At 46.9% G+C, this 18,495-nt stretch overlaps 2 protein-coding genes and 1 pseudogene across 2 annotated transcripts; all 3 read right to left on the reverse strand.

Annotated features, from left to right (window-relative positions):
- Nucleotides 1-279: 279 nt before the first annotated feature.
- LOC123124976 (zinc transporter 2-like) lies at nt 280-1,370 on the reverse strand. The gene is made up of 4 exons (XM_044545521.1): nt 1,334-1,370; nt 1,151-1,239; nt 916-1,039; nt 280-754 (listed from the first exon to the last, which is right to left on the reverse strand). Exons 1-4 carry the CDS (start codon nt 1,368-1,370, stop codon nt 360-362), a joined length of 645 nt encoding a protein of 214 aa, XP_044401456.1. The 3' UTR covers nt 280-359.
- A 497-nt stretch (nt 1,371-1,867) lies between these two features.
- On the reverse strand, nt 1,868-4,924 carry LOC123124977 (BTB/POZ domain-containing protein At1g55760-like). The gene is made up of 4 exons (XM_044545522.1): nt 4,647-4,924; nt 4,378-4,523; nt 3,695-3,795; nt 1,868-2,901 (listed from the first exon to the last, which is right to left on the reverse strand). The coding sequence occupies exons 1-4, from the start codon at nt 4,766-4,768 to the stop codon at nt 2,038-2,040; spliced, it is 1,233 nt and encodes a 410-aa protein (XP_044401457.1). The 5' UTR covers nt 4,769-4,924; the 3' UTR covers nt 1,868-2,037.
- Nucleotides 4,925-11,844: 6,920 nt separating this feature from the next.
- Nucleotides 11,845-17,455, reverse strand: LOC123121857 (BTB/POZ domain-containing protein At1g55760-like; annotated as a pseudogene).
- Between the last annotated feature and the right edge of the window lie 1,040 nt (nt 17,456-18,495).

Here is an 18,495-nt window from a genome sequence, read left to right on the forward strand (position 1 = left end):
TAAGCAACATTGTACAGATAATTTGTGCACAGGAAGCCAATGAAGCATGTAGGTCGTGTGTGGCATTGTGGATGTTTAACATGCTTGGTTGATGGTGGAGTATTAACGAAACACAGCAAAATACAGTATTATCCAGGGGATTAAGGAAAGAATACAGGTTGATATATATATATACACACACACTAAATGCGTATTGAAACAACCAGGGATTTAGTGCTTATGTTTATCTGTCATTAGCTGCTTCATTTGATCAGCTGGTACTGCAAATCTGGTGTCCAACTAGCAGAAACTTATAGCAGCACAATAGGCTTACATCCATAGCTAAATGCTTCTAGTTCTCATGAATCACGAATTCAGGATCAGGCGTTCCATATCATGACGACTGCGATGACACCGACGCCAAGCACGACGGAGAGCCACCGGCCGACGGGCGTGTCGGCGGCGACGGGCCTCTGTAGCATGTACCCCTTGGCGAGGAGGTGGTTGATGGAGACGTAGACAAAGATGCCCGTGGCGAGGCCCATGGAGATGGCATAGATCCAGTCGGCCACCCGGCCCTCCGTGGTGGCGTCGACGAGTATGCCGACGCCGACGCCGATGGGGCTGGAGACGGCGAAGGCGAAGGCGTAGCCGAAGCAGGAGAGGAGGGGGCGATCGGGGAGCATCCGGAGCAGCGCGATGCCCATGGCGATCGCGGCGAAGATCTTGTGCAGGCTGATGGTCCACAGCGCCTTCCACGCGTCGGCTTCCGTCTCTGCTTGCGAGTAATCGTCGATTCAAAGACCGGATCAAGTAAAAGTAGGCATGAAAATCAATGGCTGGAGTAGGGTCGAGAGGTGCACACATATATAAGATGCAGAGACCCTCTCGTGGCGGTCAAAATTCAGGAAATATTGATCTCTGTCTCTGTCTTACCGGCGACTCCAATGGCGATGCCTTCGAAGACGGAGTGGAAGCAGAGCGCGGCGATGAGGAGTACGCCGTCGCCGATGGTGCTCGCGTTGCGCAGCATGGATGCAGTCGACGGTCCGTGCGCGTCCTGCACGTGCGACACCGCCAAGTTATTACATACTGCACGCGCGAGTACACGGAGCTGTGTGGTAGTCTGAATGACTGTCAAATCAACACCGGACTCGGAGGATGTACTTACAGCTGTATGTGGTCCGGAGCTGTTGCCATTTGTGCTGCTCAGCTTGCCCTCCTCCAGCGCTCCTGGAAATTTGTAAACAGGGGTGGATTCTGAACATTAAAACCATGACTAATGCACTACGGTGTATAAGATCGCAGTGATAGACCTTGAATCGGAGTAGGCTAGTAGATCCGGTGAATCTACCTTGTCCAGCAGTGGATGAACTCGAGCCGGAGGCCATCGTGGTGCTGGGGCGCACGGCGATGGCGGAGAGTGGGCCCGTGAGCACCGCGCTAACCCTAGATCGGTAGGGATTGTAGGTGGGGATTGTGGCAGCGATTAACCTCGTTCGTCGTGCCCCGGCCCCCACCTCTGTTTATATAGCGCGGGTCACAGAGGCCCACCAACCATGGTTTGGTTGGGCGCCCCCGATCAGGGCGCGAGTCAGGGGCCCGTTCGACCCGTTGGGTTCGAACGGGAGAGAGATCAACCTAACATTCTCCCCCTTGATCTCAACTTTACTTTTAACTTTATACTTTCTAGCTTATTTGTTTCATCACATATTGGTACATAGAGCATGTTTCATCGTCACGGCTTAATTGCCGTTAGAATCATACAGCTACAACATACGTTATGTTCAGAAACAAATTCTGTTCCTTTTGGGCCTATCCACGACTTAGCAATCCTTTGTCCAACAAAAATTGGAAACATGTAATTCATCACTCCCTGGTGCACAAAGCTTGGGCAACACAAATTATACTTATGCAATTCATGAACCGGGAATGCAGTACTCATTTAGCCCACTCATCGCCTACAAAGCCCCGACATTGTAGCGCTTCCACACACGTTTGAGCAAACACGTGCGAGACCTAGAATGGAAATCTTGTAACTGACGAAGCGGGCACAATTCACTTGGCCCACTCGTCGCCTGCAAGGCGAACATTGAGCCGCCGGGCCCGTTTATCCGGAGCGCCGCCATCGGGATCCTGGCTTGACGTGGACTTCCGCCGGCGGCCCCGTTTACCCGCCGCAGTGTTGCTTGCATCCAGCTTAGGCGTGGACGTCGGGACTTTGGACCTCCGAGCCGGAATGCTGCTGCCTGAAGCCTTGCCAGGCGTAGACTTTGGGCGCCGAGTCTTTTTAGCTGCAGGCTTCTTCTCCTTGGCCGCGAGCTTTCTCCCTCTGAGAATCGCAGTCGAGCGGATCTCGTCAGCAAGATCCTGGTCCGCAGCCGCCATGAACGCCTCGAAGTCCTCGGGGATCTCGTACATCTTCCCGAAGTCCACGAGCAGCCTGACGCACGTCCGCTTGAGCGCCGGCAGGCTGTAGGTGTGCGCCATCTGCAGCCTGTCCAGCATGTTCTCCACGCCCACGTCCTCCCGCAGGCTCTCCTCGCAGGCCTTCTTCAGGTTGGCGATGCCGTACTTGTCGCCGGCGGCGACGAGCTCGCTCCGGTGCTCCAGCAGCTCCCACTCGGACCTGGCGTCGCCGTAGAGGTAGCGGACCAAGGCCTTGCACGCGCCGATGGACATGTCGGAGATGTCCACCGTGGAGAGCTCCTTCTCCCTGAGGTTGTGCGAGAACATGCTCAGGAACACCGGCGACCGCGCGGCCAGGACGGCGCGGTGGGCCCTCATGCTGCCGCCGGCCGCGTTGACGGTGATGTCCGTGAGGATGCCTTCCCGTAGCATGCGCGCGACGCCAGACTGGGCTTGCTCCACTGACGCCGTCCTCATTTGTGTAGAGCGCAAAAATGATTCTGTTTTGCCATACTGTAATACAGAAAGAAAAACTGCATCGTCACACTAGCAGTAATATATCCTCCTGCTCCATTGTTCAATGCTGCCGCCGGCCGCGTTGACGGTGATGTCCGTGAGGATGTGCAAATGCGGGCGATGACATACATTCGGTCCGATTCATATATGAGGGATATTCTCTCTAAACTCAATGCAATCTAGCCTTTAAGTACAATCATCCATGTGATGTAAATTAAATTGGTAAAGGGACCTTATTTTAAATAATTTGACAGCATTATAATTATCCTAAAATCTAATAAAGCACAAAATTTGAAATCCAAATTCAGTCACACTGACAGACTCAGGTGCTATATAGTAGAATTTGTCGGTGTTCTGTTTTTCTATGTTATTTTGTATTTTATTCAATCTCAAAATTGCCAAATTTATGCTAAAGACTACTCATAGACGGTGGTGAAGTTACTTTGTGTCTTCCTCATTTCTCTATTGTGACTTTTTTCTCTCTATTGCCAGAGCTAATCTCGTGATTTCCATCTCTTTGCACAGTCAGAGGAATGAGGAAGTTATCTTCGAATCTCTTCATTTTGTGTCAGGTACAATTCTTATCTCTAGACCATCACAAAAGTCCTTCAACTATGATGTCGAATAGTCTTAGTCCCTAACTTATACTCTGACAATATCCGTAGAGCTCAAGAGTATCCGGAACAAGGAATTTAAGGGGCTGACTTAGAATCTTCTAATATTAGAAGTTGACAAATAACCATCTGTACTTTAAGGAAGAAAAAGAAAAGAAAAAATATATGCGATTTACCTCAGTAATGTTGCGAAACTCGATCTCAACCAAGCATCTTGAAGATTTACATCCATCCGTCACTGTCCATGTATGAGGACCACTGAGAGGTAGGTCAACTTCTGCATGTGTGTACTACTTGTTAGTACTGTTAGAATTTTTTTGCCCATGTTAAAGACGTAAAATAAGTGATACAAAGCCGTTCGAAATTACAAAATGCAAATGCATGTATGTGGAAAATACAAAGTCTAAAAAGAGAAAAGAAAAAATAACAGTAGTTCGAGATTTAGAACCCACGATATGGAGTAAACATTGCAAACAGGTAAGCCACGGATAAATATCATGTCATAAACATTGTTTGTAATGAAAGAGTCAACATGATTAGGGTGATTTGTTCCGCCAATAAATAGACCCGAGAAGAGTAGTTTACAATATATCTAGTTTTACGAAGTAGTACAAAACATTTAGTTGAGTGTTTAGTCTCGAGTGTAAATGACGGCCTGATAAAGGTCCTGTCATTTTTGTATACTTGAACGAATCTTGGTTCTAGATCGGACAGTTCTAGTTAGAGATCTCTTCTAGTCATTTATCAGTCGTCTAAGGAGAACATTTCATACCAAGATAGGGGAAATAGGCTACCCTACAATATTTTGCAAACTACACATTGACCGGCGCTAACCATAGTTCACAAAAGAAAATTTTACCTTGACGATTATGAACTACCACCGGTTGATTTTCAGGAAAGAGCACAAGTTTTAGGGTAACGGAAGCCAAACATTTGTCCCAAAACAGTGAAGATGTCGAAAGAGTCACCGAGGTATGCTCGTCCACTCGGACGGCAGACAGTTGCCTACACAATTCAAATGAACAATTGGGAACGTTCAGGAAGAAACAACACTAACCGAAAACCCGTCCGCTACAAGGATTTTGTTGAAGAACGAAGAATAAAGGCAAATAGGAGCAGCGGCAATACCATCTCCGCTTCCCGACGGAGAACTCTTTCTTGGATCTCTTGGTTTGCTCATGGGGTCCGAGCTCCAGCAGCACGAATCTCCCTTCGATCTCCACGTCGTTCCTCGGGACCTGTCTCGACATCTCTCCGATGGAACTTTGTTCTTTGTCAGGCGAAAGGCGGCGTGCTGTTGAGAGAAGAACCCTAGACCTGGAAACGCCGAAGGAGAGGCTAAAACGGGTATGGGGGTACGTGCGGGTAGGTGAGGAAATTACGGGGTGGAATCCGAGACGACAGAGATCTTGCTCCTCGCTGACGTTGGCTTTGGCTTCCTGGGCATGCTGTTATCACGCTAATTGTAGTGTTCCAAAACTTGGCTGTGCTGATTAAATGGCTTAGCTTTTTTTTTGGGGAGGAACGATTAAATGGTTTAGCTTTGGGCAAGTATTTGTTTCACCATAAAATTCTGGCGAGGTTCCTTCCCCTCCTCTCTGTTTTTATTGTCTTGCCAAACTTCCATCCAAATTTTTGTTGCCAACTTGGTAACTGCCGCTTGCCCAGCACTATGGCTGGACCTGTGTGTGTGTGAGGTATGGAATCGTTGTGTTTCATTTCAAAAAAAAAAACTTGGTAACTGAAATGTTGTCACCATCCCTGACATGGCGGCCCAGCTGGCAGCGACCTTGCCAACTCGTCGACCAGGGTCGCAAGGCCAACCCCCGTGTGGTTGGGCCGGACTAGGTGTGGTTGAGACCCAGCCCAGTCTCTTCGCTACGTATTCCCTTCCGCACGAAGGAAGATGTCATCCACTGGACCAGGATTCGCTAAAAAAAAATCCAGTGGACTAGGATAAATTGGTTATGGCACAACTTGTTATTCTTCGTGTTCATTTTGTTTTCGCTACCAACTACTCAAACTCATCAGAATGTGGAACACATACACACAAAGGCCACTGGGATCATAAAATTTGGTATCAGAGACCAATCACCACTCCTTCCTCTTGCGCTATCACAATTCATGGAGACCAGGAGCCTTCAGCAAGTTTGTCTTCATCTAGAAGCCATTGATCCGTCGAAAGAGGAGTACTTCTAGTGGTTCAACGCCATGCTCAAGGACTTCTGTGCCGACCTCCGCACGAACACGGCCGCCGTCAAGTCCCATACCGCTAATCTTGACGACCTAGTCACTTGGTACCCGGATCTGAAGAAGAGGGTCACCAAGATTGGCATGGTCGTCGCTGCTTAGCAGTAGGAGAGTGCCTCTTCATCAGAGTCGCTTGGTAAGGAAGGGTTCAACGATCTCGCGGCTATTCCCCCTACCCGCAACAACCGGCGGCCCCATCGGCCTCGGGCACGACGCGGTCGGGACTCCTCGTGAGTCAGATGACCACGACGATGTGTTTCTTCACCGGAGTAGGTGCAAGTGACCACATTGATGCCCCTCCTTGTCACTAGTTAGTTTCCTCTGTAGTCCACACTATCTTTTCCTTCTCCATTCGATCATGATAGCCAGCTCCTCGCGGGGCTATGGCAAGCTCATCCTTCTATTTGTTCCCCGCAGTCCACTGGCGAAAACCCACGGTCGTGGAAAACTCTCTATGAACAATACTTTCAAATGTTCAACGTCCATTTTCGTTTTGGCTGTCGATGGTCTCTTTTAAGCGTTTGGATTTGGCTCAATTTGGTTGCAATCAATTAAAAAAACTGACAAGGTTTGGTCGGGAATCGTTTCCCACCTTGCTTTGCACTCGTTTGGGTCGCGATCGACATCAACTATTGATCTAACAGTTCTATGCAATTTATCACACTTCTTCAGTTGCTGATTACGATTGACATTTTGAGCTCATTATCAATCATCGTACTTTGTATTCGGAGGCAACCCTATTACCTTACTAATTTTGTTGAGGGACTCCAAGCCGACCTCTAGGGAAGTGGTGCTCATTCAACGGCCACATGGCCTTGACACAACGTGCTTGTTCGCATTGCCCTGGGAGGAGGTTGCAAACTATGCCTATCAGACGCGCCCGCCATCACCTACTCCGGGTGTAGCGGATGCGAGACTGCGGGTGGTACATCTACCTTTGATGCCACCATCAATGCGCCCCTTCATGATTCTAGCTTTGGCTGCCGCGGTGGATCTACATGATGTCGAGGACGCTCACAATGACAACTCTAAGGTCAAGGCGCTTCGGGAGTACCGTCGTGCACATGACATGTGCTTCAAGTGCGGCGAATGATGGGGGGCGTGATCACACCTTCCCCACCACAGTTCTACTCCATGTTGTCGAAGTACTCCTAGAATTGTTTGGGATCGATGCGGTATTCGACGACCAAGAACAGCCGCCCATGGAACCAAGCTACGACACGAACATGGCTATCTCCATGAAACTCTTACCGGTGGCGTCTCTCCAAAATCATTTCAACTGCACGCATGGCTCCATAGCCAGGAGATCTTCATGCATGTTGGTGGACTTTGGAAGCTCCACATCCTTTGTGGATGATTAGTTGGCTACCAGGATCGTACACGTCATCGCTCACAATCACCCTGGTGTGTCAAAGTTGCAGGCGGAGGCGAGTTGCGTTGTTATTCAGTGATTTACCGGTGCAATTGGTTTTCTAGGGTCACGAGTTCACAAGTTACACGAAGGTGCTACCTCTGGGCACCTACGGCGTGATCCTTGATATGTATTGATTAGAAGAGAACAACCCCATGGCCTTGGACCGGATATCCAAGCACAATGAGATCCAAACTGATGAAGGCGTTGTGCATCTATCCACGAGAACCCGCGGTGTCATTAACAGCCTCTAGCCGGAGAGCATATGCCGTTGGGGAGTTGTCTGCATTTTTTTTTTGAAAAAACAACGGGGGGGAGCTCCCCACCTGAATATATTTCTCAAATTTGTAACCCAACGTTTGCTTGATTACAAAGGTGAATTACATAAGCACGTGTAATCGTGATAAGAGATAGGAACACCATGAGGAGGAGGCATGTTTGTGCTCTGGTTTCTTCATCCGGTGCGTCCAAAGCGTGAGGTCGTCAATGATTCGCTTAAGGGTGAAGATGTTGTGGTGATTTTGTTGCTTGAAAGTTATATGATGCAACTGTATCAAGTTGTCTGCATATGGTGCAATTGTATCAAGTTGAGCTTGTTGGTGTGGAATGAGCTTCCATTCCACCATCCATTCAATTTGTCATCGACAACTTATCTGAAGTGTTTGGTGAACTAGCAGGGCTCCCTCCTCGGTGCAACTTTTATCATAGAAAACCTATGGTGCCAGGGGCGCAACCTGTTAATATCCAACCATATCGACATAAGACAAAGCACGAAGCACAAAGCAGGGTTAGGTCGGCTAGTTGCCGAGTTGCTGTGTTCGGGTATCATCAAACGTAGCTCGAGTCCTTTCACTTACCCTATTATTCTAGTGAAGAAGGATGACACTTCGTGATTGTGTGTCGACTATCGCCATCTTAATGCAATGACTGATATTGCCAAGTGCATGTTGCCAATCATCGAGGAATTGTTGGACAAGCTCAATAGCGTTGTGATACGTCCATTTTGCATCATGTATTCTTACTGTTATTTATGATGTTTTTATCCATAATAATGCTTTTTGGAGTAATTCTAATGTCTTTTCTCTCATAATTTGCAAGGTACACACCAAGAGGGAGAATTCCGGTAGCTGGAAATCTGGACCTGGAAAAGCTACGTCAGGCTACCTATTCTGCACAACTCCATACAAGCTGAAACTTCACGGAGATTCTTTATGGAATATTTAAGAATTATTGGAGCCAATAAGTACCAGAGGGGGCCCACCAGGTGGGCACAACCCACTTGGGCGCGCCAGGAAGCCCAGGTGCGCCCTGGTGGGTTGTGCTCACCCAGGCCTACCTCCGGTGGCCATCTTCTGGTATATAGATCATTTTGACCTAAAAAAAATAAGGGGAGGACTTTCGGGACGGAGCGTCGCCATCTCGAGGCGGAACTTGGGCAGGAGCACTTTTGCCCTCCGGCGGAGCGATTTCGCCGGGGGGGACTTCCCTCCCGGAGGGGGAAATCATCGTCATCATCATCACCAAAAACTATCCCATCTTGGGGAGGGCAATCTCCATCAACATCTTCAACAGCACCATCTCCTCTCAAACCCTAGTTCATCTCTTGTGTTCAATCTTTGTACCGGTACTAGATATTGGTGCTTGTGGGTGACTAGTAGTGTTGATTACATCTTATAGTTGATTACTATATGGTTTATTTGGTGGAAGATTATATGTTCAGATCCATTATGCTATTTAATACTCCTCTGATCATGAGCATGTTTATCATTTGTGAGTAGTTACTTTTGTTCTTGAGGTCACGGGAGAAATCATGTTGCAAGTAATCATGTGAACTTTATGTGTTCGATATTTTGATAGTATGTATGTTGTGATTTCCTTAGTGGTGTCATGTGAACGTCGACTACATGACACTTCACCATATTTGGGCCTAAGGGAATACATTGTGGAGTAGCAATTAGATGATGGGTTGCGAGAATGACAGAAGCTTAAACCCCAGTTTATGCGCTATTCCGTAAGGGACCGATTGGATCCAAAAGTTTAATGTTATGGTTAGAATTCATTCTTAATACTTTTCTCATAGTTGCGGATGCTTGCGGGAGGGTTAATCATAAGTAGGAGGTTTGTTCAAGTAAGAACATCACCTAAGCACCGGTCCACCCACATATCAAATTATCAAAGTAGCGAACACAAATTAAACCAAAATGATGAAAGTGACTAGATGAAATTCTCGTGTACCCTCAAGAACGTTTTGCTTATCATAAGAGACTGTTTTGGCCTGTCCTTTGCCTCAGAAGGATTGGGCTACCTTGCTGCACTTTTGTTACTACTACCGTTACTTGCTCGTTGCAAATTATCTTACTATCAAACTACTCTGCTACTTACAATTTCAGCACTTGCTGACATTACCATGCTGAAAACCACTTGTCATTTCCTTCTGCTCCTCGTTGGGTTCGACACTCTTACTTATCGAAAAGAGCTACAATTGATTCCCTATAATTGTGTGTCATCACATTGTCTGGTTCCCCAAGCTGGATCATCGAGTTGGCTATCATTAGATCCTTCTGGTAGAAAGAGAACACCCTGCACCCCCTCCTTCGCGAATGTGTGCTTTTTTTACGATATCCTTGTCTCCAACAGCACTCTCAAGGACCATACCTTGCATTTGGCTCAAGTATTCAAGCTCATGCAACATGATCAATGGAAAATTAAATTCTCAAAGTGCTTTTTTGGAGTGACAATACCTTGCAGTTAGATGCTATTTCGCCCTCCTCTACCGCATCCCAATCCTCGTCCCCATCACCGAGCCCGGAGCTAGAGGAGGACGTGTGGGTTGGTGACAATGGCGATATCATCAGTTGAGCGGGAATTGACCCATCATCCTGGAGCGCATGTACAAAGTACATGTGGTTCGCAGTGTACCCTCAGGTCTGCACCGACAGCCGTGTCAACCAGTTAGCACATGTCATAGACGCGAAACTCTCATGAGCACCGCTGGGCAAAGGCCCGCTTTGCTCGACCCGCTAGCGCCCATCAGCAATGCATAAGGATTTGTACTCTGAGTCTATCATGTGATTAAAAAGAAATATTTAGTTCACATCATCACAATACAGGACAAAACAAAAAGATCCCCATACCACGTCCACGTTGTCGCTCCCGCGGCGAAACCCTAGCCTGCCGCCGTCGCCCCCTCCATCCATCTCCTCCTACCTCGGCACCGCCGGGGGAGGCCGACGGGTTGTCCGTGCGGCGGACGACGGCGGCGGGGAATTTCTCACGTTCCCATGGAGCATTTGGTGGGGGAGGCTCTGGTGCTTCTCGTCCTGCTTCCTGACGGCCGGCGGCTTCCCTCGCGGTGCGCCACGTTTGCGTCGTCCGGCCTCTCCGGCTGCGCTCGGTTGTGGCAGGGGTAGGCCGCCTGGCTTCCTGGTGGGTGCTGCGCGTCCGGCAGCGCGTCGGTGCGCCAGCGGCTGGTCCATGGTGGGGCAGGTGCAGGTGACCACCGGATCCGGCCAGGCTCGCCAGATCTGGCCTGCTGGCTTTGGTTGGAGTGAGGTGGTTTGTGGTGGTCCTCGGGTGCTGCTAGCACAATGGCGTTGAGGGTGGTGTGCGGGCTAGTGGAGGTGCGGTGTGTGGGGATGTGTTGGTGGGCGGTGCTCCGAGCGAAAGCTTGTCGAGCTTTGGCCGGCCGACAGTGTCGGTGTCCGTGGGCGTTGTGTTACCTCCTTGGAGGCGCTCTGTGGAGTCCACCCCCTGCACACCCCTGGATCCAGCTCTTCGGGTGAAAGCATAAGGCCCAGTCGGGTCGGGCGACGGCGTCAGCATCGTCGCTTCCCTCTTTGGGGCGTCGCTTTGAAGAGCATTGGATCCCGTTCGCGCTCTCCATGTGCTAGACGCTCACGACACTGTGGTCGGCAGGTGCCCGGCCGGCAATGTGTCGGTGCGGTGTCCAGTTTGGCAACAATGATGATGGCTAGCGGTGCAGGGTCGCGGCAAGGCTTCGGTTGTCGGTTCTTACCTGGCTTGATCGACAGGTCTCTTTTGGGTCTCGGCGTGCCGTCGCGGAGTCGGAACTGCTCGGGAGGTGCCTAGGCGGTGACGATGACAAGTGGCTGGTGGTCTTCGAGGAGGTGTTAAGGTGTTAGTTGGCGCCAACTCTGCCTCCTGTGTTTTGGTGGTCTTCTTAGTCGGAGTTGTCTAGCGCCTGCGCCGGTGGCCGACTATTTGGCATGGGTTCCGGCGTTTGCTGCGACAAGGACTTCGTTGGTGGAAGTCGATGGTGAAGTCAGAGTCGCTGGCTCATGGAGGAGCGAAGACGATGACACTTGGTGATGACCTTGACTTTGTGTTTCTTCTATGCAGCGTTGTTGTATCTTCGTGTGGGTGGCCAGGTTGGCCGGTGTTGCCCTATGTGGGTTGTTGTGACAGTTTTAGCCCGGTTTTTCCGTTAATTAACCGGACAACCCTCTTCTTTTTTAATGAATCGGGATAACACCGTGGCGTTGTGGGCGTTGTGGACAACCCTCTACCGTTAATTAAGCGGGCGTTGTGGGCTTCGAAAATAACATCATCACAATGACGCACAGTTGCTTGAGCGATACAATTTTACTCGTGTAATTCACGAACCCGGAAGCCCACTCGTCGTCTGCAAGACGGACACTGAACCGCTCAATTAACACCATGCCATCATCACACTCATGACTTGTGCACACAATTTTGAGCAAACAAACATCGTGCCAGAGCAAGAACGGAAATCAGCAACAACGTGGTGCTATCATGTCATGTAACTGACGAAGCGGGCACAATTCATTCACTTGGCCCACTCATCGCCTGCAAGCCGGACATTGAGCCGCCGAACCCGTTTACCCGGAGCGCCGCCATCGGAATCCTGGCTTGGCATGGACTTCCGCCGGCGAGTCTTTTCAGCTGAAGGCTTCTGCCTGTCCTCAAGCTTTCTCCCTCTGAGCATTGCAGTTGAGCGGATTTCACCTACAATATCCTGGTCTGCAGTCTTCATGAACTCCTCGAAATCATTGGGAATCTCGTACATCCTCCCAAATCCACGAGAAGCCTCACACAGGTCCTCTTGAGCGCCGGCAGGCTGTAGGTGTGAGCCATCTGCAGCCTCTCGAGCAAGTTCTCCGTGCTGACGTCCACAATCATGCTCTCCTCGCACACCTTCTTCAGGTTCTCGACGCCGTATTTGTCGCTGGCGACGACGAGCTCGCTCCGGTGCACGAGCAGCTCCTCCTCGGACATGGCGACACCGTAGACGCAGCCCACGAAGGCCTGGCACGCCTCGATGGACATGTCGGAGATGTCCACCGTGGAGAGCTCCTTCTCCCTGAGGTCGTGCGTGAACATGCTCATGAACACCGGCGACCGCGCGGCCAGGACGGCGCGGTGGGCCCTGATGCTGCCACCGACGGCGTTGATGGTGATGTCAGTGAGGATGTCTTCTCTCAGCATGCGCGCGACACTAGACTGGGCTTGCTCCACTGACGTCGTGCTCATTCGTCTAGGGCGCAAAATATAGTGTGTTCTGCCATACTGTAATACAAAAGAAACACCATCGTTACACTAGCTGTAATATATCCTCCTGTTCCATTGTTGTCCTTAAGGTTCCATTCTATTTAGACAGAAAATCGTATGAATAAAGCAAGAAACGGATATGCTAGCTCGCGCAACACATGCATTCCGTCACATTCATATATTACTACATTAGGCATATTCGTCTAAACTCAATACAATCTACTCCCTCCGTTCACAAATACAATATGTTTTGGATATTTCAAGATGGACTACAAACGGACTGAAATGAGTGAATAAACACACTAAAATGCGTCTATATACATCCAAATCAGAAAAAAGTTAGAATATCTTATATTTGTGATCGTAGGGAGTTAGCCATTAAGTGCAACCATCTATAACTTAAATAGGTAAGGGGAAATAATTTTAAAATAATATGACAACATCAATTAACCTAAAATCTAATATGCCAGAAATTCAAATTTGACCACACCAAGAAACAAAAATGTAATATGTTGTGAATAGTAGCCTCAGGTGCTATACATTGTCTATATGTTCCATTTTTGTTTTATTTTCCTGACTTGTTCAGTCTCTAAGTTGCTACATTGAGGCTAAAGCTTAGTGGATTGCACTGCGGCTACTTTCTGAATTCGTCACTCTCTATTGTATGTCTTCTCTCTATGTTGCTAGCACTAACATCGTGGTGTCCAAGTCTCTTGCACAGTCAAAGGAATAAGAAAGTTGTATTCTTATATCTTTTTTCTGCGGGGCACATTCCTTATCTCTTGACCATCAGAGAAGTCTAAATTTAGTCCTTCAACTATGAGGCCGAATATCCTGGTCCAGATGAGAATAATAGAAAAGAGATGAAAGGCTCGGAGCAATGAAGCACTCAAATGGAGGAAAAAAAATTGAAACCGATTTTTTTAGAAATTATGAGCATGCATGTAGCAATGTTAGATGGACGAAGCTGGACTGTGGCTGTGTCTGAAACTTAATGTAGATGCTAGTGTTGATCCTCAGTCCGTGAGAGCCACCTGGGGGCGGTGATTCAAGACGATAATGGGGATTTGGTTAGCCTACAATCCAATTGATCATTGCCCTGCCGCGCAGTTGGTAGAAGGAGTTGCATGCGTGGATGGTGTCCGAGGCCCGTGGGCGTCGCTGGCCGACTGGTCATCATGGAGAGCAATTGTGAGGGGCCTCCTTTGCTTCACAGGAAAGGAATATCATATGAATAGGAAAACTATAGGAAGCAAGAAGACATTTATCTTAAATCCTATTAATAGGGATAGGAACAGAGGTGTCATTTGGTTCACATGATATGGTTTTTTCCACTGGGTCTGAACTAATGTTTATTTCCTTTGAAATATGGTGGGTAGCAATAGGATTCTATTTCCCTAGAAAAGGAATAGAATTCTGTTCTTGCTAACCAATGGGCTCTAAAGAAAATTTTCCTACAGAAATCCAATCCTATATAATTACAACAAAATTCTTGCAAACTAAAGGAGACCCAAAGAGGTGGAGAGGTGCAATCGCTCAAAATCAGCACTAGTAGGGATCGCCAAGGATAGTGATCAGGGTGCACAACCGCTAAAGTTCACTGGAGGGCCAATAGAGTTGTGGATGGCTTAGCAAGGTTCAGCAGGGATGGGGTGCGTAGTGGTGTTTTGCTTCACCTGGTCCCAGCATGCATGTCGGGTCTTGTGTGACGTGATTATAATGACTTTGTTTCTTCTAACTTATGTAGACCTTTTAAAAAAATGAAAAACCATGCACCTTGAATCAGAGAATGCGCAGAGAAAACCAAGGGGCTAAACTTAACTCACTTAGAAGTACACTTTTTTCTTTAAAGATCCAGCAATTCCATCATTACTCAAGAAAAAAAAAGAAATGGACATAAGCTCCCATGACATTTGTCAGGACCAACTTCCGTCGCTGATATGCTGTGACGCAATCAGACATGACGTACGTCAGAGGATCCGAGTCCAAAGAAATACGTGTGGGTCTTACCGCTTTATAGTTGACACCAAACTTGATCTCAACCAAGCATCTAGATTCACATCCACCCATCACTGTCCATGTATAAGGATGCTTGAGAGGTACATCAACTTCTGCGTGTGTGTGTGTGTATACTTGTCAGTAATGTAGGAAAATAGGTCATCCATGTTGAAGACAAGTAAATAATAATACAGGTCAGTTCAATCTTACTAAATGTGAACACATGCATGTAGAAAAATACAAAAGCCCAAAAAACTAAACAAGAACGATAGTGTACAACAAAATCATTTGAGGTTTAGAATTAGAACCCACAGAATATGGAGCAAACATCAGAAAGACAAATATATTGTAGGAAACCATAAGTATCATATAAAAACTAAGACCTACATTTGAGCCATTAAGCATGTTACGTGACAAGACGGAGCTCACGAGAGCCCGATTAAAGTGCCCCTTTCTAAATATCACGTCATACACATTTGCAAAAAAAAAATCAGCATGGTTAATGTGGTTTGTCCCACCATGCCCCTGAGGGTAAGTTAATGACAAGAAAAAGAAGTGTAGTTTTACAATATATACATTACAACAATATATATCATGTTTTACGAAATATAAAACATTATATGAGTATCTAGTCTTGAGGGTGCATAATCATCCGATCAAGATCCTCTCGTTATTTGCATACTTGCATGAATCTTGGTTCTACACAGGGACGGTTCTAGTTATTCATCGATCCATCGTAAAATCATATAGAGATGCATGTTATCCTACAATATTTTGCAAGCTATGCGTGGATCCGCAAAATTTACTCTAATACTTGTGAACCAAACTATACTGTGTGCAAAAATTGTTTGCATTTCAGATTTATATTTCACAACCGCTTATGTGCAAAAAGAAAGCTACTGCATGACAAGGGCATGCTCATAGTTTACACAAGAAATTTTACCTTTGAGATTATGAAGTACGACCGGTCGACCTTGAGGAAAATATGTAAGTTTTAGGGAGACAGAAAAAACAACTTCGTTCAAAATATGTAATGGTGAAAGCGTCACCAAAGTTTCCTTTCCAGATCGGAGCACCAATAGTTGCCTACACAATTCAGATTGATCAAATCAGAAACAATAATACAAGACACTTGAAAACATATAGTAATGATACTGAAAAAGGATAAGAGGATTTTCCGTTTGTTACAAGTTTTGGAGATTGTTTCTTGTAGGGAGCATAACCATATCATCCAGAAGAATACTGTCTCCAGCAAAGGAATTTTGTGAGAAGCAAAGAAGTTAGCAGTAGCCATACCATCTCCACATCCCAACAACAAAGTCTTTCTTGGATTTTCCTGTTTGCTCATTGGGTCCAAGCTCCAGTAGCACAAACCTTTCTTCAATTTCCACATCCTTCCCGGGGGCCAAGGTTGACATCTCTCAGATGAACTTGTTTTGTTTTGAGAGAAGAGAAACCTAGAACTGGCAACGCTAAATTACGACAGGCAGGAGGGGAGGACCGAAGGAGGGGGTGGTTCCTGATGTGCTCCAATATCTGTCCACACAAAGGAATCCAGCAAGGCAATCAAAACATAATTTAGGGTCCCTGCACGGTGATGTACAGGTAGATGAGTAAGCTCCTGTGAAAATAAGCTCCAGATAATGAGACAGCCAATTTCTTTTCGGTGCCTGTTTTCTCAGCTTATCTGTGGTATAAACAGTGAAAAGTTTGTAATGCCCTTGGACTGTATTGTTGTTCTGATTAAACGGTGTCGAGTTATTTTTTATCGTTTTGCTGCCCATATGAACATATATTCGACCTCCAAACACCACAACATGTTATAATCAAACAAAAGGAAGATCATTGTCTCACATACGAATATCATACAAGCATCATTGTCTTGCATATGGGGTACTTGAGAAGAAGACGTGAATAAAGACATGATTAAGGATTTGCCATTTCATCTTTAAAACACCAAAAGATCATTCGATGGCGTTTCTTAGTGATGAATGTCGATGATTGTAGGTCTCATTTCTCACTGTGCTTTCATCCCACTGTGCTTTCATTGTTTCCCTTTTGTTCATATGCGTGCAAACTAACTCGCTGCCAATACAAAAGAAACTTTTTTTGTTTCATCGTGGCAATACACATACTTAACAAATGGCCAATTTATCATCAAAATAGCCTCACTTTGTGCTGTACGTACCTATGCAAACATATCACATTTTCTATGCCAAAAAAAAGTGCTAGCAGGGAAATCAACAACATGTGCTGACAATTCCTATGGAAATCACCAAAATACTCTATGGCAATCACCAATTTCTATTCGTATGTGCTAAGAAGTAAGGACATAGGAGAGCTTCACCTGAAGGAACAGAGGAGAGCTGCGTGCATCACCTGAACAGAGGGGAGCTGCCGCTCCCGCTCCTGGATGACCTGAACAGCGCCTGGAACTGCAGGGAGCTGCCGCTCCTGCGGACCTGAATAGCGTCCGGAACTGCGGGGGCGGAGGCCAAGGGCAGGGGAGGAGGGGAATGGCCACGGCAGCTGGAGGAGCTCCTGCTCCTGCTCGGGCCACGGCAGAGGCGGAGGGAAACGGCGGGTGCAGAGGGGATCGGCCGGTACTGGATCTGCTACTCTCCGTCCACTTGGCGGCGGAGGGACGACGAGGGAGGGCGGCGGCGGCGGCGGCGACGACGGGGAAAGGGCGACGAGGCGTTCGAGTCTGGGCGCTACCGATTCATTTCTGTTTTTACTAACAAAAATATCCGTGCGTTGCAACGATATAAAACAAATATTACTTTCCTAAAAAAGAGTAAAAAAGATATTACTATTAAACAAATGTTACTACTAGTACATTTCCTTAGCCTAGTCAGCATAGCTTACGATCCCCTCCACGAACATGACCATTCTTGTATTTCAACACAACACCATCCTTCTCGTCGTTTATCCTTCACTTGAGGGTTGATAAGCATCTGATGAAGATCCTCTCACTTTTTTCATACTTGCCCGAATCTCGGTTCTAGACTGGACGGTTCTAGTTATTCATCGATCATCGTAAAAAATAAATAAAAATGTATGTTATCCTACAATACTTTGCAAGCTATGTGTGGATCCGCAAAAATTACTCTTATATTCCCTCTGTCCCATAATATAAGAACGTTTTTGACATTACACTAATATAGAAAACGTTTTTATATTATGGGACGGAGGGAGTACTTGTGAACCAAACTTCCATTTCCGATTTCTACTTCATACCAGCTTATGTGTAAAAAGAAAGCTACTGCATGACAAGGGCATGGTCATGAAATTTACCTTCAAGATTTTGAAGTATGACTGGCCAACTTTGAGGACAATATGTAAGTTTTAGGGAAACAGAAACAACAACTTCGTCCAGATTTGATAATGGTGAAAGCGTCATCAAAGTTTGCTTTTTAGATCGGAGCACCGGTAGTTGCCTACACAATTAGGATTGATCAATCAGAAACAATAATACAAGACGCTTGAAAGAAAACAGTAATAATACTGGAAAAAAAAGGAAAATAGGAGTTTCCATTAGATGCAAAGTTTTGGAGATTGTTTTTGTAGGGAGTATAACCAGGAGAGTACTATCTCCGGCAAAGGAATTTTGTGACAAGCAAAGGAGAGCAGCGGCAATACCATCTCCATATCCCAACATAAAAGTCTTTCTTCGATCCTTTTGTTTGCTCATTGGGACCGAGCTCCAGTAGTGCAAATCTTCCTTCAACTTGGACGTCCTTTTCGGGGGCCAAGGTTGACATCTCTCAGGTCAACTTGTTTTGTGAC

Source organism: Triticum aestivum, chromosome 5D (genome assembly GCF_018294505.1).
Source record: "Triticum aestivum cultivar Chinese Spring chromosome 5D, IWGSC CS RefSeq v2.1, whole genome shotgun sequence".
NCBI lineage: Eukaryota > Viridiplantae > Streptophyta > Magnoliopsida > Poales > Poaceae > Triticum > Triticum aestivum.